Raw genomic sequence first — 25,269 nt, forward strand, 5'->3', positions numbered from 1 at the left:
AAATAAGCCGGTGTGGATCTCTGCTGAGCTGAAACAATTAGCTATCGATCAGTAATGTCTAACTTTCACAGTTTGAAAAAAACAATAAATTCATGCAGTGTCAGAATGCTGTGAGCTACGACTCCAGGGAAACTTGTGTACAACCTTTCATGAACTGAACACTGAACTTTTTTTTCCCCCTCAGACTCTGATAACTAAATGTATTCTTCACCTTTTCATATTTCCAGGAGACCACATGGCATTGTCCTCCATTATATTCTCAATATCACACGCTAACAGTGACAACAATAATAGAACGGGTGACCTTGACTCCCTGTCTGGACTCTAGGAATAATATTTGATAGCAATATTAAGTGCAACAATAATGAGATGAATATTCCCCATTTATTGTAGACAGCTTTAGGACAAATTCTGAAGGGAGAGCCGCCTGCTGCAGCTACATGCTGGTCACTCTTAGTTGTCAAGGCTGATTTATTGCCTCCTAGCTGTTCAATTTCACATTTTGTCCTCGTCATATCCCCGACTCATGATCATTCTGCACTGACCCTTGTAGGGCAGGCAGGGAATATTGATAAAACAATTATCTGCTTGGCGTTCATTTGATTTTCCATTTCAATTACGGATTGGAGGAGGCAAAAAGAAAAGATTGCGGCATTGATTTTTTTTTCCCCCTACCTTACAACAGGAAGGAGGCAGGCTTTGATGGGATGCTTGGGTGACAGGGGGTAGGGGATGGAGAAGTGCACTAGCTTTAGGCGCTACGGTTCTCTTCTGCATTGGCTTTAAGCTTCATGGACCATTTATGAATTAAGTACTTTTTCACATGAGCAAACACTTGCGATTTTTAGAAGAGAAGACAAAGAGTTTGCAACCCAGTTTTCAAAATCCTTATTACAGACACAAGCATCACATGCAGCATGTTTAAGCGGTTGCTGACCTGAGGTAAACATTTTATGTGCCTTGCACTGTGGAGGCCCAAAGGCCCAAAGGTCATAGCAGAATGTCAGTGACACTATTCCACTCTCTCCCCTTTTCTGATGGTCTGCCACTGTCTATTTGTCACTCTGAAATGACAACACAGTTGCATCATACTTGTTTTCCTGCAGCACTGACACAAAGCCCAACCACCTCTCCACTGTGCAGTACTATACTTGGGTGAGAATGATGTCAGGCACCAACAATACCTCGTAAAAATATTCAATGTTCCCCTTCAACGTTTTCAGATTTTGGTCACTATAAAACCACAAACCTCAATGTGTTGGTAGGTTTTATGTGGCAAGGAGGATAAGTTGCTATCGATTTTCTTTTTCTTTTTACAAATAAACATTTGAAAAGTTGAAGAAGTCTTGTAATCAGACCTCCTAAGTCAGTACAACAGATTCTCAACTGGATTTCAGGTCTGGACTTTGACTGGACCATTCTAACAAATGAATGTGCTTGAACCATGCCTGTTCTCTCCACATTTTCTGCCCCAGCAGAGTAAAAGCATCCCCACAGGATGATTCTGCCACCGCCATGTTTATTTGTGAGCAGAGTGTGTTCAGGTTGACATGTAATGTTAGTTGTCTGCCATGCATAGTGTTTTGCATTTAGGCTAGATTTTGTTTAGAGGCAACAGAGTAAAGAGGGATGAATACAAATATGTGCGCCTTGAACTTGTAAAGAAATGTGAAAACTGTCCTTTGGCTTCTACCCATCTGTGCACTACTTCTGTTTCTCGCATAAAATCCCAACAAATTACATCAAAGTTTGTGCTTGCAATATGACAAAATGGCAAAAACTTTTGCAAGGCAGCCAGATCTCTAGCAGATTGAAATAAATCAGGCATAGAAAGACCAGTAAATAAATCCACTGGAGTATGGTGCATGTTAAAAGCAAGACTTTCATTACAGAGAACTGTGTCAAATGAATCCATTACTACATAAAATAAATAGATTCTTCTGTAAATGATTTGGAACACTGGTAATGGGTAAAGACCTAATGGGAGTCCTGGTAAAATAGCCTTTGGGGATCCTGGGAAAATCTGCCTCAGTGAAGTGCCCGGCTCTCAGCCAAAACCCTGAGTGGAGGGGGGAGGTTGGGGCGGAGGAAGGGAGGCGGGCGGGCAAAGACTTCACAGAGATGACAGAAAGTGAGCGGCCCAGAATGACAGACAGAGAGAGAATGTGGGGGAGAACGCGGTCTCCGGGAATCTCCAGCCGTGGACGATGTTCAGTTCCACTGTTGAGCATAATCGCATAAAAATGCTGAGGACTTGAAAGCTCTGATGATAATGCTATTGCTGTCCAGTGATCCAGCACAGTAAGAGGCTGTAGCAGCAGCAGCAGCAAGGCACAGTGCTGTACCACTTCCTACATCACGGACCACTTGGCCGCACATGGTGACTCCCGGTAGATTTCACATGACTGACCTTAAATAAGTTTGGCTTTGATCAAAGTTTAGCGTTAGCATGATCAGGCTGCTTACTGCAGATCAGGGGGATCAGGGAGATGAGACCTGGGCAAGAAGTTCCTGGCAAAGACTCCTTCCCAAGGCTTCAGCGCACCCTTCTCAACACCAGATTATGTTGGGTAATTAAGGTAATGAACTGGCTAACATAACAGCCATAATGATCCTTTTTATCCCTGTTCTCTAAGGTGCCTCTTGTAGCTCATCTGACACATCTCTCTTTGCATCCCTTGAAAACAGAATAGGGCTCTATTTTTCTTTTTCATGCTGATTTGTAGTATTTTCAGAGCTGGGATTAATACAACTGTTACTAAAGACAATTTGGACGATCCTGTATGCAGCAGGAGAAGGAGTGCACCTGTGTGGACGTGTGCATTTTGCCTGCAGTAGTGTTCATCTGAGTGTGAGGTCAGGCCTCTCACCTCTCAGTGAGAGACCAGCTCCCCCCAGTCAACCTCCCACCCCATCAGTGCACGACTTGTCTGCCTGCTCCCTTTTCATTTGAACACATTTTCTAGCCAAAAATTTCACTTCAATCTCACCTCATCTCTCCATACTACATTAACCCCTGGCAATTGCCTTCCAAATGACCCCATTAAGCTGTAATTGCCTCAGCAGGCCTGCTCCCTTGCTTGTAATTCTGTGCAGCGAACCCACCAGACGTTCCCCCGGCATTGTTTCATGTTCTGGCTCCCATCAACCAGTTCAGATGCTGAAGCACCACCGACCCCTCCACCCCCTCGCGCTTTCCAAACCACTCTCTACTCCCAATCTCCTCTCTGTCGTGGCCGGAGCTCACCACTAGCAGTGCCACTGTAAGGTTCTCCTCATCTCCACAGCGCCCGCACTCAGGGGGAGCCCTGACCTCACTTCCCCGTCAGCAGCCAAACTCTCTGTTCGATTACACAAACACACTCGAGGCTCGAAATGCATTGATCAAAATATTTGTGACAGGTATTCCAAGACACCGATTCTAGCCGATTACAATTTATTCCTAATTACTGCTATATAGGAAAACATAAGATCTGTGTTTCCAATATTTTTAACTACACTTCCTGCCAGGAGTGGTCATAAAATTTTTGCATTAGGAACCGAAAAGACATGACGGTTGTCGTGTTAGAGAGAGCTACCAAAAAGGTTTTTAAAAACATTTTTAAAATGTCAGCTAAATGATATCAGGGATTAGAGTCTTATGGTAGCAACTAACAAGCATAGTACAGCTAACATCAAGAGAACCGTAGCTTCTACCTTACAAAATGTGACATTTCAAAACCTATCAAGACAGAGGTTGGAAGGTAAAAGAAAACAACTCTGGTGCACCCTGTTCAGCCTTAGTATTGTCTGCAGAAAGTCTTGTTTTCTCCTAATTTTTCACAGCTTGAATGAATCTGAATATCTCTACATACACATATTTTAAGCACTAAACTTGATCCAGAAATTAGTTAACTTTGAGTTGTCTTAGCTCAGTAACATCTTCCACTTCGAAGAGAATTTTTATAGACTCAGTAAAAGCTCCCACTTACATCAGCTGAAGTCAAACAGCTGACGCAACGTTTCGATATGTTGGTATTCACATACACCTTTTATACCACAGCGCAGGTCATCTGGTCAAGGAGCTAGCACCATTTAATTAACCATTTAATATAGTTATTCAGTGAAAAATCCTATGAATTTCATCAGCTAAATGTTCATCAGAAGTACTTGTGTCTCCTGCGGCTATAAGAACTGGATAGTGGAAGCAGGCCAGTTAAAGAGAAATAGTAACATTGCTGTCATTGTTTTGCATAAACACAGCAACAAACTCCTGACCAATCACAGAACACAGTTCTGTACGAACAATCAGTTTTTGTCATCGACATTCAGGTGAATGCACCTGAATGTCGATGACAATTCAGGTGCATTCAATTCTCAAAACAAAATATTTAAGTTTCCAACCAGCCAGACAATTTACAGATTCTGGTCAGCAGATGATTTCTCTCTGAATCTAGACTAAAGGCCTTAAAACAATCACAACTATGGTTATTATGGTTCTATGGTTATTTCATAACCATAGAACACTTTGCAGATCATATTTGTGTGATTCTTGAGAAAGAGACACCTAGCATGTTTGCTTTCGCATCTCGTAATTCCCCCTCACATGTCAACGGCTAAATTAACAGTGGCATAATATTTGTATGTTTTAGCCTCGTTTATCTCTCTCCAGTTGTCATTCTAATGCGGTTGGGTGCAGAGAGTGCATCCTGCAATGACAACCGCCACGGCACCCTGAGCACAACTTCACCTTTGCTGCTCCCGCTAGGGAGCTGATGTCAAGACTGCTCAACTTTTTGATGAAGGCCTCCATGGATAACTAATGCACAAATTCGGATAGGTGGAGAAAGTGATCCTGACAGTGATGTATTGCAACTAGTTGAACGTGTCAAAAAGAAGACGCTCCTCCACCCTACACTGTATATGCATGCATGCTCACATCTGGGCATTGCGTGTTTCTTTTTGTTTTGTTTTTTCTTGAACATGCATCCTCCTTGTGCTCTCCCAGATATTTCATGCATATGTGACCATTCATGATGCTTCTATGCTCCTACAGGTAGTATGGTACGGGGTGAACTATCGATTTAATACTTCCTCTATCTCAGCAGCACATCCTCCATTAAACTCACCCTTAATTTATTAAGTTACAAACATTCTCTACTCACACCTTGACTCGTCCCAGTATATTGCACACTCAGTTTTCTTTAAAAAAAATATTACAAACCAAAGTAGCAATGGTTTTCTATTGCAGCTTTCTACTGTGATTTGAAAAGAGGTCCTAAATTAATTCCAAGCTTTGGATACAAAAGCTTTTTCTGAACACCCAAACCTTCAAAATTGCTTTAGATCATCTCATTCTCTCATTGCCTGTTTATTTAAATTCATCCTTTTTTTTTTTTTTTCCTAAGCAAATGTTCCCAGGAATATCAAGGTGTTTTTGTTGCAAAGCTCTAACTGATCCAGGGGGATTTGCTTCCAACAGCCTGTCTCTCCCTCGCCTTTCAACACAAAACTCCGTGCTCCAATCAAAATGAACCACCAGGGACCCCCGCTTCCCTCCCCCCTGAGCAACGCCTGCTCCGAGTGCTGTGATAGCAGCCTCTCTGCCATTGATCGCAGAGTTTAGCACAGAGCATGTATGCCACTGTTAGCAGAAAAACAAAGACCTCTCTCCCTTTAATAGCGGCGCACACTATTAACGCACCTAATGTCTCCTGCTTCCCTGTGCCCCGAAGAATGAATGAAAGAAAGCAAATCGCAATTAAAAAGGTTAACCGGGGTCCACGTCTCGTCTCAACTCATCTTTTTCACACAAATCTTTTTCTCTCTCTCTCTCTCTCTTTTTTTTTTTTATTTTTTACCTCGTATACAGACTGGTGTCTTTAGGGGGTGTACATACACTTGCCACAAGAGATAAAAACTCGCATTCATGTCTTGCTCATAATTGCATTCCTTGTTGCAAATCTAATTGTAGACACTGAATGCAAAAAGGAAACACAGCTTTATTGATCCTCCTAACACAAACCAGGAGGATCTCATGAATTAAGAATGAGATGAATTAAAATAAACTCCAGAAAAACGTGGCTTGTGGTCCACCATGAATAAAATACTTGTCACATATATATATATAGATATATACAGATATATACATATATATATATATATAGATATGTAGATAAATAGATATATATCTTCTAGATACATATATCTCTTACATGAATACAGAGTGTGTCTGTTTATTTAATCAAGGGCTGATTTACTTGTGACAGAGAATAAATTCTTCTATTTTCCATGAGCCTCTATAAAATTGCCATCATTTTTAATTAATTCTTAATTAAAATATATTACACCACAGCTTCTACCCATCTCTCTTGATATTCTAACATAATCAATTCAGAACCATTTACATATCATTAATTAAAAGCTTTCCTCTCTCATCCTTAAAATCATAATGAGGGCCGATTCCTCATTAGTAACCTATAAGGGAGAAAATAACAATACAGCAGAGAATGGATGGCACATTCCTCTGTCAGTTCTTTGTCTCCTAGATTTCTTTTTTTTTCTTCTTCTTCTACTTCTTTTATTTTTAGTATTTCTCATTTGGATTTTAGAATTGCAGAGTTATTTTTGCACGCTCAATGAATAGCATTGACAAAATGAGCCACTCTAGGTGCCTGTTTGTGTCAGGCATAGTGATACAAAAGCCCATCAGTAGCTTTTAATTTTTTTAAGCACAAAAAATGCCAAATAATGTATTTGGATCATGCAAAAAAAAAATCCAAATTGCAGTAATGCATGAATGCATCTTAAATAATTCACAGAAATTAAAGTTTTTCTCCAGATGATGCACTCACGCAAACAACTTCGCATTAAAATTAAAAGCATTTTCACTTTGATGCACACCCATAGATCATTTTGCTATAGTCTCACTTTAAAGCAGCCAGCACATCTTTCCTATCTCCCCATCTTGAGCTCTCTCTTAAAGACAAGAAATAATATCAAGTAATGATAGGTATTGTTATGCCGAGGATCAGGCGCATTCTGATTTTTATCGCTCGTCTCTCACAGGTGCTCCGGCGTTACTTGTCAGGACTGCATGTCTGGGTCTTCCACATGTCAGATAAAAATCGCTGCACTTGGTGTTTCGGCAGCCTGACAGCAATTTATTTGAATGTTTTGTCACACTGGTGTTGGTGCATTTTGTGTGGGCTGCTCACCGGAATGGCAACAGCTCAGAGCTTCCTGACACTCTCTAACACACTCACACACACGCGCAAAGAGACACACACAAGTACCCGCATACACATGTGCTAGCACACACACACACACACACACACAGAGTCTAGCATGAAATCCCAGATGCATACTGTACTATTTCTGCCCTATAATTAAAACCAGAGTATGTAAAAAAAAAAAAGAACAATTGTAGACTAACCAGATATTTATATCTAACACCTCATAAAACAGGTGACACTATATTATTAACACGAGATATCCTTTAAAAAAATAATTTACACCTCCATAACCACACACACTGACATATATGAACCCAAAATAAAATGTCACACCAGCTGGTAAACAGGCGGGACTGAGGTGGATCCAGAAATGCAGCCATGAAAATATTTAGTGAATATATTGGCAAATCAGCTAGAGATGCACCGACCACACTTTTCCTTTTTTTCTCTGAGGATTTTGACCTATTTATTTATTTTTATTTTATTTTTTTTTTTTTTGCTCCTATTGTTTTTGTGAAGGAGAATAAAATATAGAAGAGAAATACACACAGTGCAGCTCATTTTATAGAGGTAGTAGTTTTGAATTAATTTTTTTTGGGGGGGGAATCATAATTATTAGTGATGAACCACTCTGACTTCTCTGTTTGTTTTTTTCTTGCTGATCAGTTTTTCTGATTTTGAAATTTTACTTTTAACCACTTTATTATTATTATTATTATTATTTATATTTTTTTTTTTTTGTGGGGGAATGATAAAGAATAAAACATAACGGTAATATGGAAAAGGTGATTCCAACACAGAAGCATCACCATTTCTTAGGCATCAAAACATTTGTGACTAAGCTTTATTTAATTTATAATAATCTGAGACAAGGAAAATCAAAGTAGATGTTTCTGGAAGACCCATTAATGGATAAAAAATGACAGCAACTTATTATTTTGATGCATTTAATAAATAGGGGGAAAAACATCTATATTTTTTAAATTTTTTGACTCAAAAGAGCCGATCAAGAGAAAATTAGATGAGTCTGATCACCGGACAACCAACCAGTGTGTCTTAAAGTTATCCCACTTGTTTTTGTTATTTATTGTAATAAAAAAATATATTATTATTTTGGGAGCATGACAAGCACAAACACTCCTGCAATCTTGTGATTCTCTGATATGCCATGGAATATTGAGGAAGTTAATGAAATCCTCTCAAAGACAGGAACTCTATTTTTACACTGCGATAATTAAAGTACGGCGAAGTTATAATTTACAGCCCTCGCTTAATTGCATACGAAAAGTAAAATGGGAGAGCTCTACAGTATGAGAAGAGATTAAATGTGTGCGTGTGTGTTTCTTTAGTCAGGAAGGGCGAATGTAAAAGAGCCCTGTGCGCATCTAAACAGGAAGACTGTATCTTTTAACATCGTGGAACGTATCAAAGATAAAGTAATGAAATATACACTCGTCTATTTTTCCACAACCGAGCCCTTTGACAAATCGAGTACAATCCCAAATCTCCATAAATCACTATTAAAGACAAGTATATCATCTCCAGCGCATATATCTTCCCCAGCCTGACCTGTAGACTAATGAGAAAAGGCCCAGACTATCTTGTCTGATTAATTAATTCAAAATGTCGGCTGTTATTCAAATGTGAGGCTGGTGTTATTTGAATAACACTTGACAGCGACGCCTGAAGAAATAATTTCTGGTTTGTGGGGTTGCTGCAGCATTACTGATGATGGCTCATGGAAATGTTAGAAGCCGGGGAGTATTTTTTCCCCTCTTCCTTAGTCCTCCTGCTTCCTCTCAGCTTCACAGTCATGATAGCTCCAAGAAGTATTTCATTACTCCAACCAGCAAATCACCCCTCCCCGCCCTTCTTTACAATTATGGCTCTAAGTATTTCTATTTTTTTTCCTCCACTGTCTGTCTTTTCCTCTCTGTTTGTATTCCCTCCCACAGCCAGCCCAAATCTACGGGGCAGCGCTTTGGCTCAGCGAGAGACATGCTGGCAAAGAGGAAGGTCATGGTTTTTACAACTGCAGCTCCTCAATGCTGACAGCCCGCGCTGCCAAAGTGACACACTCTGTTTGGCTTTCCCACGTTCATACAGCTCCACGGTGCTTCGTCTTTATCAAGAAGCACACAAACACACACACACACACACACACACACACACACACATGCAAATCCACAAATTTAATCAGCTCTGAGCTGTGTTTTTTTGCTGTCAAAGTGCAGCAAAACATGCTCACGTATGGCCACTTTCAAAGACTGCAATGATAAAAAAGTGGTGGAATTTTACATTTTTGGTATAATTTTTCTGTTATTACAAAAGCTGGTTGACAGAGCAACGGGAAAGCAGTCGCTGGAGGGAGAAAATCATGAACGTACGTGCTGAGGCCCAGGGGGCAGTGCACCCCCTCCTCTATCGCTTCCTTCATCAAGCATGGATTCTAATCAGGGCTGGGGAAGATATAAGACGCTCAGTCATTAAATAAATTAACTCTGCCACTCCATGCTCTCCTTCAGCACCCGTGCGAAGCCCGCCGTGCTCTGCATACTTACTGGGGCTCACCTTCAATGCCGTACCCGAGCGTGCCTGCCAGCACACACACATACACACGCACGCATGCACAAACACAGGTTAGGATTGAAATTTGAATGTCTAAAGAAGGAGAGGGACCACACCTCCTGTCCCTCAATAATGAGTTACCATTCACGATAAAAGCTTTCCCATAATTATATTAAGAAACCGAAAGCATCAGAAGAAAGCATATGACATTATGACAGTATGATGAAGTTTCTGTGTATTACATGGTATCACACTACCATGTAATAAAAAACGTATGACATCCAAATGCTTTTATTGTAAAGAAAGGCAAAAATAATTCCTTATTCCTGCTAAAATATTGTATGGTGTTTTTTATAGTTACAACAATATCTAGTTGTTGTGTCTTGCTTACACAGAATTCAACAAAAATGTAATTTGTGAGTGCTTACTATGCATAAAACCTGACATTTTACTGTTCTGCTCTTTATAGAGTGAAAAAGTATAACAAACGGATGATCACTACTTAAATACTATGAATATCTGCTTGGAAAGAGATGTTTAATAAAAATACTGGTCATAGCTAGCTAAAGTTTGAAAACTGTGTTAGCTTATTAAGAGGGATGGATGGTACTCCTTTAGTGTAGACAATTTATTGTCAGTCACAAGAAATATTTCCAAATAGCAGACTTTAGCCTTCCTTTAAGTATTACTGTCATTGCCTGTTTTCAGCCAGCTGAGTGGCAGTGTCCAGCAACAAGTGGGGAAGGTGGGGGGGTTCACTGTCTTACTCTGCGCTCTGTAGAACTGGAGAAAAAACTTTTTCACTCTGTCACTTTCAATGGCTTAATTGAAACTTTACACTGAAAGATGTAACATAACATTTAAAAATACCTCGATTGCACCATGTTGTAATCCTAATAAAGATTTCAGTCGCCTCACAGTTAGTAGAGATGAATCAGAATTGTCCACATTTATCTGGGTTGATAGGATTATTTTGTTTAATAATCAGATTAAGTACACATACTATGATGCATAATCCCTTTACATATAATCTGATTCAAATTGAAGCATTTATTTAGATATTATGACCCTTTGAAAGAAAAGCCTTAATTGGTTGAAATCTTAAAAGGCAGGTCAGACTTTTAAAAAAATGTAACTTGATATTGTCCAGTAAAACCCCTGATTGGTGAACGTCTAATAAAAACAAAAAGGCAGAAAAAAATCCAAGTCTACACAAACTATGACTAATCTCTAAAATCCAGTGTGAATTTTGACACTGACATTTTTTTTTCTAGGATGTGAGCAGCATGCTGCCATTCATCAACAGGAAGCCAGCATGGCGACGAACAGTAAGAGAGCTCAGTGTCGGCTCGGATCACTGACACAAACAATCAAAGCTGACGCAGTGTTCGTATAGCACCTGCCACTCTGGCAACACAAATAGATCAATATGAGGGGAGCTCATTCACTGTTTAAAACTCATATCCTTGCACCCACATCATCTTCCAGAGCAAACCGCCACGTAAAAAGTGCATGCTGAATACATATCAATCACTCTGACAGAGGAAATGCTTATTTGAAGGAGCCGATGTGAGGCAAATGCACGGCGTCAGCAGAATGTCCGTTGTCAAAACTTGCCATTTGAATTTTTCGAGCACATCGCGCCGAGACAAATGTCCTCAGAAATCCCTTACGTCGCAATTTATGTCATTTTAATGCGTGCTTTAATTCTCCATTACTTAGAGAGGAAGTACCTGGGAGGGTGGAAACGCATTAGAGAAAGTAAGAAATGAACAGAAGGGTCTGGGGATCTCTCTAGCAGACACAATTAAATATTCATGTGTCTCCTCCTAGGACACAACAGATACAGATCATTATCATGGCAACAGCATACCACCATTTTGTCCACACATTTGGCTCCAGATCAATGGGTATGTATTAAATTTCAAACAAGGACGAAGGAAATGACACCGAATCCTTTGTTTTTTGGTAAAACGAGCCACATAAAGGAGAATTATCAGGTTATATTTGCACGTAATTGTATCAGATCAAATCAGCTTTGCTAAGGTATTTGGAGAAATGTCCTACAATTGTTGATGCAGCAGGACAAAAACCTTGCCCGCTATGTTAGTTAGTCATTCTGAAATTCATTACAGTCTGTCACCGCTTCCTCGTAGTCTTCTTGAGGAGAAAACAAAAGAGGAACAGCGGCAATGTACGCTGGATGACCTCCACTTCCTAAAGAGAGGAGAAACCAGGCTTTTTCTTGTTTCCTTCTTTTTTCTTTCTTTTTTAAGGTTTTCAGACCCCATCAAGAGGAGCAAAAGGAGGGACAGCATTCCCCCGCTCGCCGTCATTAATCACGGCTTTCTGGGAGCAAGTGCATATTAATTTCTGTCATCCCAAACATCATTTGGTATTGTTATGCCACGGCTCAGTCCTCACTCAGCAGCAGACGTTAGGCCGTTCCTCTTGGTCTGAGGGAAGACAGGGGCCTGTGTGGCGGCGTTTCAGAGCGAGAGGCCTTTATCCCTGGGGCTCTGACACCAATTAAGCCGTTTCACCGAGAGACGAAAAAAAAAATAAAAAAATAGGGACCCGCCGTTTTGCTGTAACATGAGCCAGCACCTAACTGCTGGCCCCTCGCCATCTTTCCATTACTTCAGAAACAAAAATGAACTTCAAGGGACTTAAGAAAACAAAAACCATAGCCAGCTCAGCGAATGGCTTTTATTTTAGTAAAACTCCCAAACAAAATTATAGAGGTGTTTAAGAGTTTGTCTATTTAACACCGGCAGTAGCAGACTTGACTCCACCTCATGGGCCGCAATGAAACTATTATATGGCTGGTTTATAATTCTATAAATTTATTTAAATGCACAAACAAAATCAAGATATCTTTTCTGGCAGTGCTCAAGCTCTAAGATCCCCTTTTTCTTTCTGCGTTGCCTTTTAGAAAGCAGCACGGTGGAGCTTGTCTTAAGGCTACAGCCGAATAATGCAAGGTTTGCTATGAATTAAATATTAGAAATCTTAACACAGCAGCCAATAAGAATTATTTGCCTTATTAAAGCAGCAGAAGACGCTGATTAAAATTTCATTGCATTGCAGTCTTTTTCCCATTTCTGGCGCCGATATATCATTGTAATGTACGAAAAGCAGAACAATGGCATCTGGAACAATGGCGAGAGGAGCTCAAATTTAAAGCTTGCAGAAGAAGAAAAGACAACTCTCCAAGAAAATAATCTTATGAAAAAGAAAAGAGCAATTTCAGGCAACAGGCTTCCAAGTACAACAGTGACAAAGAGTTTAAAGTGAGATTTAAGACATATTTGTCAAAATATATTTAAGCTGCAAAACTTCCCCATTTTTTGGAAAAACATATCCACACTGTAAAAAGGAACTTTGGAGGTTATTAGATATTAGCTAATAAATGTATTTACATTTTTAATCAAGCACATGACTTTAATGAAGCTTAAAGTCTAATAACAACACCTCCTTTATTTTTGTGAAAAATTAAGTTCAAAGACTTGTAGTTGAGAAACCTGTATGAATTTCAGCAAGTATTTAAGTGTGTAAGCAACTCTAACTAGGTTAGCAACAGCGCTAAAGCTAAACTTGCTAGCCAGCTGAGCTTAACCCCGAAACAGCTTATAATCATGAATAACACATCATAACTAAGGTTATCAGGGGAAGTGTTTATATTCCACATTGATAGAATTGATTGAAAATATTTATTACTATTTCATTAACATTTGTCCCTTGATTAGATTAGCAACAGAGTCAATGCTAAAAGTCACACTTACTCCTCAAGTTGAGGTTCTTAATTATTTTATCTAAAGTGTTTAACAAGAATAGTTATCCAAAATATACATAAAATATACACAAATTTTAAAAGCTTATTTCTCTCTTGTAGATAGTAAAAAGTCAATTTTGTTGAGTAAGTTTATTTAAACTCAACTCAAAATATCTATTAGCTCTTAAACTTATTGAGAAATATGATACAAATCTGCCCAGATTTACAGTATACAAATTGCCACACTAATGTAATTGGTAACTTCTACCAGCTTATTTTATCAGTGTAAAAAAACACTCACACGCAAACTAGAAAAAAAAAAAAAACATATTTTCCACATAAAATAACATAATGTAATCAAGATTATGTGGAGAAAAGCAGTAATATGAGCAAACGCCTGGTTTTTATCAGTGTTGCTGAACTTACCACTGATAAGACTTTGAGTTGTCCACATGTAATGTGTGCAGAGTAAATGAAGATCATAGACTCCCATTGTCCCAGGAGGGAAACTCTTCCCTGAAACACTAGAACTAATGAAATAGAGACCTACAAATAGCAGTCATTACTGAGGGAGGACTTGGTTTGCACCAGCCTTTTTACTCTAACCCTGTTTACACGTATAACCAGCTTCATGGCATCACATGAAGACACAAATAACATGGAACACTGGGACTACACTCTGCAGATAGCGTCTTATTTTTATAATTTTGTTGTTGCGAAAATAAATTCTGTTCAGCTTAAATAGAGCTGGAATAAAAACAATAAGTTATGCATTTACATATTCTGAAGTTTGTACAATCTTCGTTCATTTTCGCAAAGGATTGCTGCAGAAAAACATGTTGACATCTCTTTCTCTGTCCTGTCAGTAATTAAGTAAACAAGTACGTGCAAATTGCAGTATTTTCAAAGGTTAGAGCTTGTCAGTAAAATCAGTGTCAGTTACAGAAGGGGGCTTGTGGAAATTTTAGCTCCAGCATGTATGGCAGGTCAAAGATTTATCAATTTATTTATTTATTTTTTTATTTTTTTGTACAGTTTTGACAACAGTACAACTCCACCGATGTATGAAAGTAGAGTCTTTGCAAACTTGCATCAGTATGACAAGCTCTATCACTCATGTCGGTTTTTTCTCTGTTTACAAAAAAACACTACTTGCGATCGATACAACCGAGCAAAAGCTTTTCGAATGAAGTCCTAAATTTGCTCCACCTTCTCCCGGTCTGCTCCAGGTTTGGTTTTTTTTGGCTTGTTTTGTTTTGTTTTTTTCACGTAAACAGGCAAGAGGGGCCGTCGACTCGCCGACAGGCCCTCTCTCACTGCTGTAAACTAATTTCAATCAATCCTTCCTTTTTGCATCCAAAGCAGCCTCTGCTGGCTGCCACCGCCTGAAGATAACTATTTCACCACCTCTGTCATGCCTAATTAACAACTCAGATGTACAATTTAGAAATTTCGCAATTAACCTAGTAAAATATTGTTGGAGGATGCTAATTGTTATGCCAGTTGCCATAAAGGCTCATTTGCATAACGTATGTGCAAAAAACAATTATGAGCTGTTGATCGCACAGGAGCCCTGCAGAAAACGCTTGGAGCGATTGAGTGGGAAGAGACGGGGTGGATGGGGGGTGGAGGAGGTGGATGGGTGGGGTGGAGGGGGAGAAGACGTGTGCTCGAGTGTGCAGATGGAGGGACAGCGCCGGATCATTGTACATAAAAAACAGATTTGAGAGGCCATGTGCACAGCTACACAAGGCAGCGCCGCTGCAGAAACATCTCTCCCCACAGCACAAAAGCATTTACCCTGATATGCATGCTCTTGTTTTTTTTTTTTTCTTTACTCCCTCTCTTTGTCTCCCTGTCCTCTTTGTCTTGCTCTCCTTCTTTTCATCCCGGCTGATGGGGAAATGGAGGGTATTTGGAAGCTACTTAGATAATAGCCACATCTTCCTCGGTCCCCCTTGTGCTTTAGAGGAGGAAGCAGTGGCCCTGCCATTGAGCCAGCCAGGAACCCAGCTGTGCACGACCCATTCTGCACAACCGCTATCTAGTGAGTACAGCCGCATCACTGGGGCTCCACAAGACAAAAAAGCAGCCAAAGTCAATTGTCTCAGCTGCTGAATAGCTTTCTGTTCTCTGTCATGCATTTACGAGGGCTTTTTTTTTCTGTGTAAGAAAAAGGGACTGAAATGCAATGAATTAAATGTACAAAAATAAACTAAAATTATAGTATAAAATGTATATATATAACAGTATTTTAAAATTTCATTTTTTTGTATGAATAAGGCTCATTATCTTTGTCCAGGAGTAATAACATATTTTTTCTTTCTTCTAGTTCTGTTTGTGACTTACACTAAACAGTGTGGTGAGTCTGGTTGCTGTGCAGTGTTGGGGGAAACTTGCTTTAAAAGAGTATTAAAATCACACATTCCCCCCTAACGCCACCCCTGTTGCATTAATGACTTTATTAAATTAAAGGCACGGTAGATCACATCTAGTTCAGGAAACACTGATTTTTTTCTTTCTTTCTTTTACGCTAACACACTCAGTCCAAATTTATTTATTTTTTTACTCCTGCCAAGTTCTCTATATCTCCACATTGAATGTTTTTTGTCCAGACAATACTTTCTTTCAGAACTCAGCAGAACATGTAACACAGACAAACTCTTAAATACACCCAAAAGGATTTTTATTTTTTCTTCTTTCTTTTTCTCTTTCCCAGAATCCAAGTCGGACACATCCTGGTGATATTCTCTTGGCCTCGGAGTGCAGGCTCTCCCTATAATCCACAGCTTCACACACCGGATCACAGCATTTATCAGCCTGAATCTGCCACGTTCTCTCCCTCTCTCGGTTACCTCTTCAGACCACCTCCCCGTCCTCCCCCCATTTTCTGAACCTGACAAGTCAAAGGTCAGGAAAACAACAAGTCAATACACAAGCAAGACGAAGAAGAAGCGCCTCGCCGCTGAGAGAGAGCCATGGAGAGGGGTAAGCCCCTCTGCAGCGCGTTGTGATTTAGCCTGTAATAGTTTTCTGTAATCTCTTTCTATTGATTAAACCTCACATCAAAGAGAAGTCTTGCTACAGAACCTCTCTTTTCCTGCTCAGAAATACCATATGGAGGTAATCTTTCACCTTTGTTATTCTTGCCGCTCCCACCGCTGCTGCTGCCCCTGCTGCTGCCCCTGCTGCTGGGAGCTCCTTCTCCCAAGCATGAGGAGGGGAGACCAGTGGGATAATACAAACCCAGCTCAGGGGAATAACTGCAAAACTCATCTGAATCGCACACAAATTCCACTCAATGCACCCATTGTCATCTCACGCAGCTTGAATGTTACCTATTGTCCTGAAGCATGGCAGAATTTTGCTTTCAGGTTTGATAATTGGAACCAAAACGAAAACCCCTCGACAGCCAAGGGACAAAAACGACACATGCGAACCAAGTTTCACTTTTAGCTTATCTAAATGCAAAACTAAGCAGAAGAAAAAGAAGAAAAAAGAATGAGGTTGGGGTGGGCTCCAGCTAAAAACACTCAATTTAGTGACAGGCAAATGACTTCATGCTGCCACTTAATCTCATTTCTTGCATAATGCTCTCTAATTAGCATATCAAAGTGAATTAATACTTCTAGGGGCATTAGCTATGCAGGAAAATGCTGTGGCTCTACAAAAACAGTTCGAGGAGCGCCATAAAGTTCCAAACACTCTGACAAGTGCTCAAATGTCTCACGCCACTTAAAAGAAAAAAGTTATTTGACTTGACACGACAATAAGTTCTGATCACAGCAATTCCAGCAAAGAGTTGTTGTAAATAAAAGTGTTGCTCAGGCAGCACTGGGTTCCTATGGCTGAAAAGCAGCGGTACCGTGTTGTGATCTGAACAGATAGTGTAAAGTGTGAAGGAGACACCAGCAAACGATGTGAAAGGCTCGCTGCGTGCGCTGGAGGAGCGGACTGGTCAACAAGACCAGCAGAGCAGCTGAGCTCTGTCAGATTCAGAGAGGGACAGGCTGGGACTCCACAGCACAGGTTAACCACACACACACACACACCCACACACACACACACACACTTTGCAATGCATGCATGCGTGCACGCACGCACACGTGAACTCAAGCACATAGAAAACTTTCTCTTCAATATCTCATCTCTTTCACACGCATTTATTCTGAATCTCACACACCCACGCTAACGGCAAGTGCGTAAAACTTTTGTTGTTTCATCTGAAATTAATTTTCCTTTTTTTTTTAAAGAGATGCTTTTAAAACATTCAATGTCGGAGTCGTAAATTCAGAGAGGGAAGTGGAGTGTGATTTCAGAAATAAATCCACCAATCTATTTCTGTTCCATCCACATGTCAGACACGCTTTTGTGCTGCTAAGCACTGCATCAGATCCAGCACTGGTGTCATTTATGTAAGTTAGTCTGATTTGTCTTTATATTTAAATTCTCCAAATTCAGCGACAGCACAGCCACAGAGCCTTCACAAGACCGAGGAGCCCGAGCCGGTCCCTGTGGACGCCACCTGTGTTGAGGAAGTTCATAAAGTTTTATGATCTCCTAAAAGCTAATTTCCTCATAAAGCGCACAAAGGTCACAAATCTGGCACGGAGGTTTTCTCATTAGACATTTTTTTCTTTTGTTCTAATTATTTCACCACCAGAAACACACCATAAACATCTGCACAATTTGTGCTTTTAACCTTAAGAATTCGGTATTTAAATAAAAGGTTGTTGTTTTTTTTACCCTGGTCTTTAAAAAGAAAAGGATCTTTGATTACTTAATGTACAATCTGAACAAGAGGAGTTTATCTAATTCACTCTATTTTATTCAAATGAAGACATCATAGCAAGAGCTCTGCAGCAGGTCCTGCAGGCTCTAATGTTTTGAAGTTTTGATTATTGAACCTAAAATTCAGCTCTCAGCTCAATTATATGTGTCATCTGGCAGGCGCGTAGAATGTTTCAAAATATTTGCTGTAAAAATATGGAAATTATTCATACAAATGTGAAAAAAAAATTCTGCAAATCAATTTTGATTCACATCAGCAAAAATAACGTGACTATTTCTTTTTTTTTTATTTTGTGTTGTTTTTATTTTTTCCTTGCTTCTGTTTTCTCCAAATCAACGAGACTCAATAGAGTAGCACTCTAATTATAGACACGCAGACTGTAGTCTGCTTGAAAGTGTGGGATTGTTTTCATGTTATAAAGCACAAGTTTCCGTGTGATCTTAGCTGTGTAGAGCATATGCTGCGGGATTTCCCCGTCCTGCTCTGTGCCAGGGGTAGGGAAGCACGCTTTCTGCACAAATTCAAAAGACAAGACGCTCCTGCAGGAACGAGAGCATCTTCAGTGGAAAGTGACAACACTTACTGTTTCCACATGGCACACAGTGACAAATTTAAAAAGGTGATTGATTCATTCGGGCAGAGGTCTACCCCTCCACCACCTACCCCCCCACACCCTGCCTTTCTCTCTCTCCTCTTCCAAAAACCCTTGCAACCTTGACCTGCACAATGCTATTAGATCTATTCTTCTATTGCTTTTAGTTTTTTTTTCTTCTAAAATATATTTTTGTATATGTCAGGCCAATATTTGTATCTGTAGCGGAAAAATCTTACCTGTCTTTTCTTTGATTTCACAGAGAACGCTGAAGAGTGCTGGTTTCATTCTGTGACAGTTCAGTCCATGTTTCCTGTTTCAGTATAAGAAAAAAATAAAACACTCAAATAAGGTCACAGATAACAAAAAACATGTTAGACATGAACAAGTTTAAGCCTCTATGCACTTCACCTCACACACGCTTATTAAAAAAAATGTATATATTTTTTTAAGTTAACTGAAGTTTAACATTTATTATGAAAATTACTTGTTTTCAAAATGATGTTTTTGTGGTTGCATCTGCATGAGGCTGGATTTGAACAACAGTCTTGGCTGAAATCTGACATGTGTGCAGCGCCAACTTTTTTTTTCTTTCTGTTTCCTTTTTTTTTTTTTTTTTTTGTAACAACAACCACCTCGCTCAGGTTCAAACAGGTAGTTTAAATAAAACTCCTTCGCTCCCTATTGTGACAGCTTTTCACCTGCGTTAAACGCTTCGCGAGGCTCAGCCGTTTGGGGCATATTACTGTCCTCACAGCCAATCCGGTCTATTGTTAACACACTGGGACTTCAGGTAATCGGGGCCAACAAACATCCCTCAGCAAAGCCGCGTCCAGCGATCTGCTGGTGAGGGCGAACTCAACAAAACATATAAATCAACCAACTTTGCTTGCGCCTCGTCCAGGCTCTGATCGGTTATGGTCATGATCTGATGCAGAATGTCGCCGATGTCTTGCTTCCTCCCGTCCCCGTCCGTCCCGTCGTGTCCGTGCGGAGGCGGCAGCGGCATGCCTCCCTGCACCGAGTGGCCGGCCAGACTGACGCCGCCGATGGACTGCATGATCCGGGCTTGATCGTCCATGGTCGCCGCTAAAGAGTCTGTGCACTGAGCCACGCAAATTGAAAAACTCATATACGAAATCGGCTAGAGCATATGCCGTAGAGACGAGGATGGATGCAAACGCAGTGTTTGTTCAGCGAAATAAAGACGCGTGTTTCTTGAATATATGTATCTATATATCGATATATATATATATATATAGATTTTTTTTTAGTGTGAAGTAGTCCTCTTGATGCTTTTTTTTTTCTTTTTTTTTTTTTTTACGCGCGGGTCCAAAGTGCCCAAAAACGCGTGGCAGTGTTTTGCTTGGGGGATAAAAAAAAAAAAAAAAAGAAAGAAAAATCTTTCTACTTCTTCTTCTTAAAACTTCTTCGTCAAAATTGACGCTCCATCATATCCCCGCTCCAAATCCTCGCACCGATCAGTCTTTATTTTCTCCCCTCTCTCTCACTCTCTCTCTCTGCGATTTAACACCGGCAGTGGAGACAAGAATCGGTCCTTGGTGGTCTCTTCACCAGAATCCCCGGCGCATGTCCTCTTGAAAATGTCCAAATCCTCCTTCGCGAAAATTATCCAACGTGGAAATGTGTAAACAAATAATAGTGGTTAAAAAAATAAAAATTAAAAAAAAATCACAGGCTAAAATCTCAGGTAAACGTGGAGTAATGTTTCCTGTATATGTATATTTTTTTAAAAAAATCACAATCTGCAGCACAAGGTGTCCAGAGGTTACTATAAAAAAATATGAATTGTAGAAAAAGTTGAGATTTTTGTTGTTGTTGTTGTTGCAAAAGAAAGGGGAGGAAAAAAAAAAAGCAACGGCGAATCGAAATTAATTAGGACAGAACGCTGTATAAAAGGCGATGCGCAAAAAAATATCTTGCCCGGCTGAAATTTATGAGCTCCAGCCCCTCTGCCTGTGTGTGTTTTATGTTGTTTGATGGCAGCGCTAGTGAGCGATTGACAGTGTGCCAATGCCACTCACTCAGTGCAGACGTGTCAGAGCTGGGTACAGGGGTAGGAAGGAGGATAAAAAAAAAATTAAATAATAAAAAAAAGAAAAAAATACAAAATACCGAAATGAAAATGCACGCTCCGCCCTGCAGAGGAGGGGTCTATACTCTTGTCACTTCTCGCCCGAACAGCGAAAAACAAAATGTTAAGAGCGAGCACTTAGGATGGTGATTATAATGATGAAAGCACGGCTGAGTCCCCTCTCTCTTTCTTGCAGCGGCTGCAGGCAGGGTATCCTCGTTCCTCGCGCGTGCACGCCGCAGCTATGTGCATATTCTCTAGCAATGATCGAGATTTAGCTCTGCAGCACCGCGGGCGAATGCATAATGAGAGTTTTTGCACAGTTTGATGAAGAACTGCATAGCCGCTCGCGAGCCTCGGTTCGAGCCAGGCGAAGCGGCCAGACATGTTTATATTATTGCAAAGTAAAGCTCCGCGGGCCAATCCGGGCCCGGAAGGACGAAGACTGACGAGCCGTCCGTCCTATTGCTGGCAGATGCATGACGCCCAGGACCCACCCACTCCATCCCTCCATCTTCGAGCCCGCTCCGTGCAGAAGGATGGGAACTTCTGATTGGTCGTTGCCACGAGTGACATCCATTGCACAAGCAGGCGGCGCTGCTCGGTGCTCCTCCGCAGTTGCTATGGCAGCAGACAAGTTGTTAAGCTGCTGGATGCGAGGCAACAAATATACAGCGCACTCCTGCAGCCATGCATTTATATTCCGGGGGAAAGAAAAAAGGGGGGAAAAAAGCAAGCGGGCTGCCTTCGGTTTGAGGCAGTTTTCGCACATTATCTTGGCATTACAGAAAGTTATTGGGGAATAAGGCTGTGGTTTTTTATTCTTTAGTTTTTGTTTTACTGAGCAAGAGTTTGTGGAAAGAGCTTTTCCCCCCCAAGAGAATCTCGGTGTGATGCACGATCCTTCGGAGCTTAACTTTTAACAGACTTTTTTTTTTTTTTTTGCCAGATTTTGTATAATTCCACTGTATCAGACTAGTGAATTGTACAAAAATAACATAATTGCAAAATAACTATGAGACTGATTTTAGTACATTATTTGTTCAAAAGACTCTAAAATAAATACAAAATAAAATAAAGGTTTAATTTCCACCAAAATTAAGTTTTGGCACATTGTATCTCTATCTAAATAAGTTTTCCTTTTTTGTTGTTGTTTCTTTTTTTATATCTTTATTTTAAGAGATGAGGAAAGTGGACATATGGACTCACTATCTGTCTGCAGATTTAACCAGTTAAATCTTAAAACAAAGAATCCAGAAGTTTTAAAACTCATGTTGTTATTTGGGATTCTTTTGTCTAATATTATTCAGTTTCTGGCTCTATGTGGTGAAGATCTAATAGTTTCAGAATGGGATATTTTAATGTGTCACTAAGTATTCCTGGTGATTTTTCTTATCTTGCATGTGCAGATTTTAAACAGACAATGATGTGAATGCATTTTCAAAAATCTGATGTTTCTACAAGTTTCATGCGGTTGTTAAATTTGGAACTACTGGATTTTCATTGCATTGCAATTTCTACATCACCTCATAATATTGTAAAGTTGTAAGTCGTAACTAAGTTTCTCTAAATGCTCCAGAAACCGAAACTGAATGTTAAAGAATCTGCAAGTAGCGTAATATGTTTAACAAGTACAGGTTTGACCTGTCTGTACGTCACAGTTGTCACGCTTGTGTCAGTGTGTGATTTTCTTGATGCAAGAAGAGTGCAGAAAAATGTTCAATTTGTTTTCTCATTAATCGGGTGAAGATTTCAGAAATCTCAAACTGTGTTTTACAAATCTCTTCCATGGAGACTGTTTCATTTCAGGTTTGACCAGAAAAGATATGTTTAATTTATTTTTAGATTTTGAAGAAAAAGGTGATTAAATGCCAATCCCTTAAATTCAGCACTACATTTAATAATCTCAAATCAAAAAACTATTTTGCATCGTTAGCATCCAATAATGTACAGCCATTATTTTTTCATTGTGCTTAGCTTGCACAGAACAGTCACTGACTGGACATCCCAATAAGCAACAGAAAAGTTCTGAGGGCACAGACTATAAACAATATTATTTTTTTGCATTTTGTTTTAGAACCTACTTTTGTCACACCTGTGTCCTGTCCAAAAAGTCACATTGCCCATGTCATAAAACAGCTGCTATATTCTTTAAGCAGGAGCCACCAGCTAGTCATCATGATAAACTCTTAATTATTTGAATGTGTAGAAATGTATCAGTGAATTCCTGAGATATGGTTTGTTTGTTCATGCTGGTCAAAACAAAGAACAGAAAATGATTCATAAATGATTCATTGTCAAGAATAACAGCCGAGTGACGAGACTAATCTTCAATAAAGACAGAAAGATTTTCTTAAAAAAAAGAAAAGAAAAAAAACTTTAATTTGGAGCCATGGTACGTACAGTGACTCATTACTTAAAACAATATTTCAACATTTGATTGCTTTAGCAGCAGGGGGAGGACATTGTCCTACTGTTCTATTCTGCACTCCACAAACTACAGGAGGATGAGTCAGACACACTTCACATAAATGAGAAGATTCAGTTATAAGGATGTGATGTACAGGCAGAAGCCATGTACCATAAAGAGAAACTCAAATCTCACAGAAGCACTGAAGGCAACTGAATATTTCATTTTGCTAAAAAAAAAAAAAAAAAAAACTTGACACGCAAAATGATAGAAGATAGAACAAGATAGAAAGTCAGAAAAATAGCAAGATACATTAGAATATATTCCAAAATGTACTTTTATTCATAAGTCCTGTATTTCAGATTTAATCTAACCGGATTCTCAGACAATTTTTTAATATGTAAATAAAGTCATTACGGACCGACTTGCCGTTTTGCGTTCCTATACTCATCCATTTGACCTTGAAGGAGGGGAGTGACGCAGTCTTTAAGTTTAGTGAATGGGAGTCCCAGGACTACTGCATTTATCTTGGAAATACTGAGCTGTCAAGTCACAGTGCATACCTGTCAGGAAAGGCTCAAAGGTACAGCTCCGGCTCCTCTCCTCTCTTGCAGTGCATGATTCTTCATTGCATTGCATAGCAGGCCTATTCACCGTTGTTTTCAGCCATATGTCAACATAATCCATTTCCTTATGTGACAGCTCCTAACAGTAAGACATTGTTGAGAGGAGGGAGGGATGGGGGGAGGCACTGGTTCTCTCAAAAACGTGTTTACATAACGCTTCTACAAGCGGTTTTCCTTTATTGGTGGAAACAAATATTCAACAAAAAAAATAATAAATTCCTGAAAGGCAGTTTCTTTGACTTTCTGGTTTTGTTCCTGGTTAAATTAGCAGAAACTGTTTCTGCAAAGTGAGCACAGCGAGGCGAAGGAATAAGCACCTACGAGTGGCAGAGACAACACTTTGTCATCATGCTTCTCATTGTGACATCTGAAAAGACCCACAGGTGCTGTAGAAAGTGACTGTGTTGTCATATTTCATTTAGGCATCCTTCTGCAAAGCTGTAATTGCCTAATTAGCTTGTTAATTAGGAGATTAGCATTTACTGATAGAGTGGCTTGCTCTGTTGTGATGAGAGTAATACAGATTAAGTGAGAAGTTATGGGTGCGTGAGTTCACAATTTCTCTGTCCACAAACGGGTCACAAATCATTAAAAGGTTTGTGGGGAAAAGCTGCATGTATCACATCTGACGATGGCGCTTGCTTTTTCTCGCAGCCTCCCTGCATCAGAATCACGCTGATGGTAGGGGAGGAAAGTAGAGGGGCAGCCGGTCACACGGATCCATCCCGGTCTGAGAGTCGCCTGCATTGTTCCTCGTTGCTCAGGGAAGTTGGAGGAAATGACGGAGCAGACGGAGACATTACTAACCTAATTATCAGAGGTCTTTCTTCTGCTTTGGTGACTTCGTTTTATTTATATCCTGATGTTTGTCACTGCGGTGCATGCACTTTGTCTCCATTACAACTACACCTGTGAGAGGAGAGCAAAGTAGGAAGAGTAGTGGCTGAATTTGACCCAAGGTTTAGCAGGAAGTGTTTTGTAAACATTTTCTGCAGCAGTTCAACTACACAAATTAGCAGGAAATGGAAATACGTGGCTAATTGAATGTGACGTAAGTTGAATAAGTACAAGGACGCTTCCATGTTACCAGAAAAAAGTTACTTTTAATATGAGCATGATCTCTCATTATCAGAGCCATAAACTAGATATACTCACAGTTGCATTATTATGTTCTCATTTGTCATATCATTTCCCTTG

At 39.9% G+C, this 25,269-nt stretch overlaps 1 protein-coding gene across 6 annotated transcripts in view; it reads right to left on the minus strand.

Annotated features, from left to right (window-relative positions):
- pbx3b (pre-B-cell leukemia homeobox 3b) overlaps positions 1 to 20,258 on the minus strand; it is a 75,110-nt gene extending 54,852 nt beyond the window's left edge. For 4 of the 6 annotated variants that reach the window (XM_055050733.1, XM_055050732.1, XM_055050737.1 and 1 more), the window contains exons 1-2: positions 19,826 to 20,258; positions 19,181 to 19,254 (exon numbers count right to left, since the gene is read on the minus strand). In XM_055050733.1, the coding sequence (XP_054906708.1) occupies positions 19,181 to 19,254; positions 19,826 to 20,073 (322 nt within the window). In that variant the 5' untranslated portion in view covers positions 20,074 to 20,258. The remainder of the gene's footprint in view (positions 1 to 19,180; positions 19,255 to 19,825) is intronic. The other 2 variants (XM_055050735.1, XM_055050734.1) reach the window with 1 other exon arrangement.
- Between the last annotated feature and the right edge of the window lie 5,011 nt (positions 20,259 to 25,269).

This window comes from Poeciliopsis prolifica, unplaced genomic scaffold (genome assembly GCF_027474105.1).
Source record: "Poeciliopsis prolifica strain line A6 unplaced genomic scaffold, Auburn_PproV2 SCAFFOLD031, whole genome shotgun sequence".
Taxonomy (NCBI): Eukaryota; Metazoa; Chordata; class Actinopteri; order Cyprinodontiformes; family Poeciliidae; genus Poeciliopsis; species Poeciliopsis prolifica.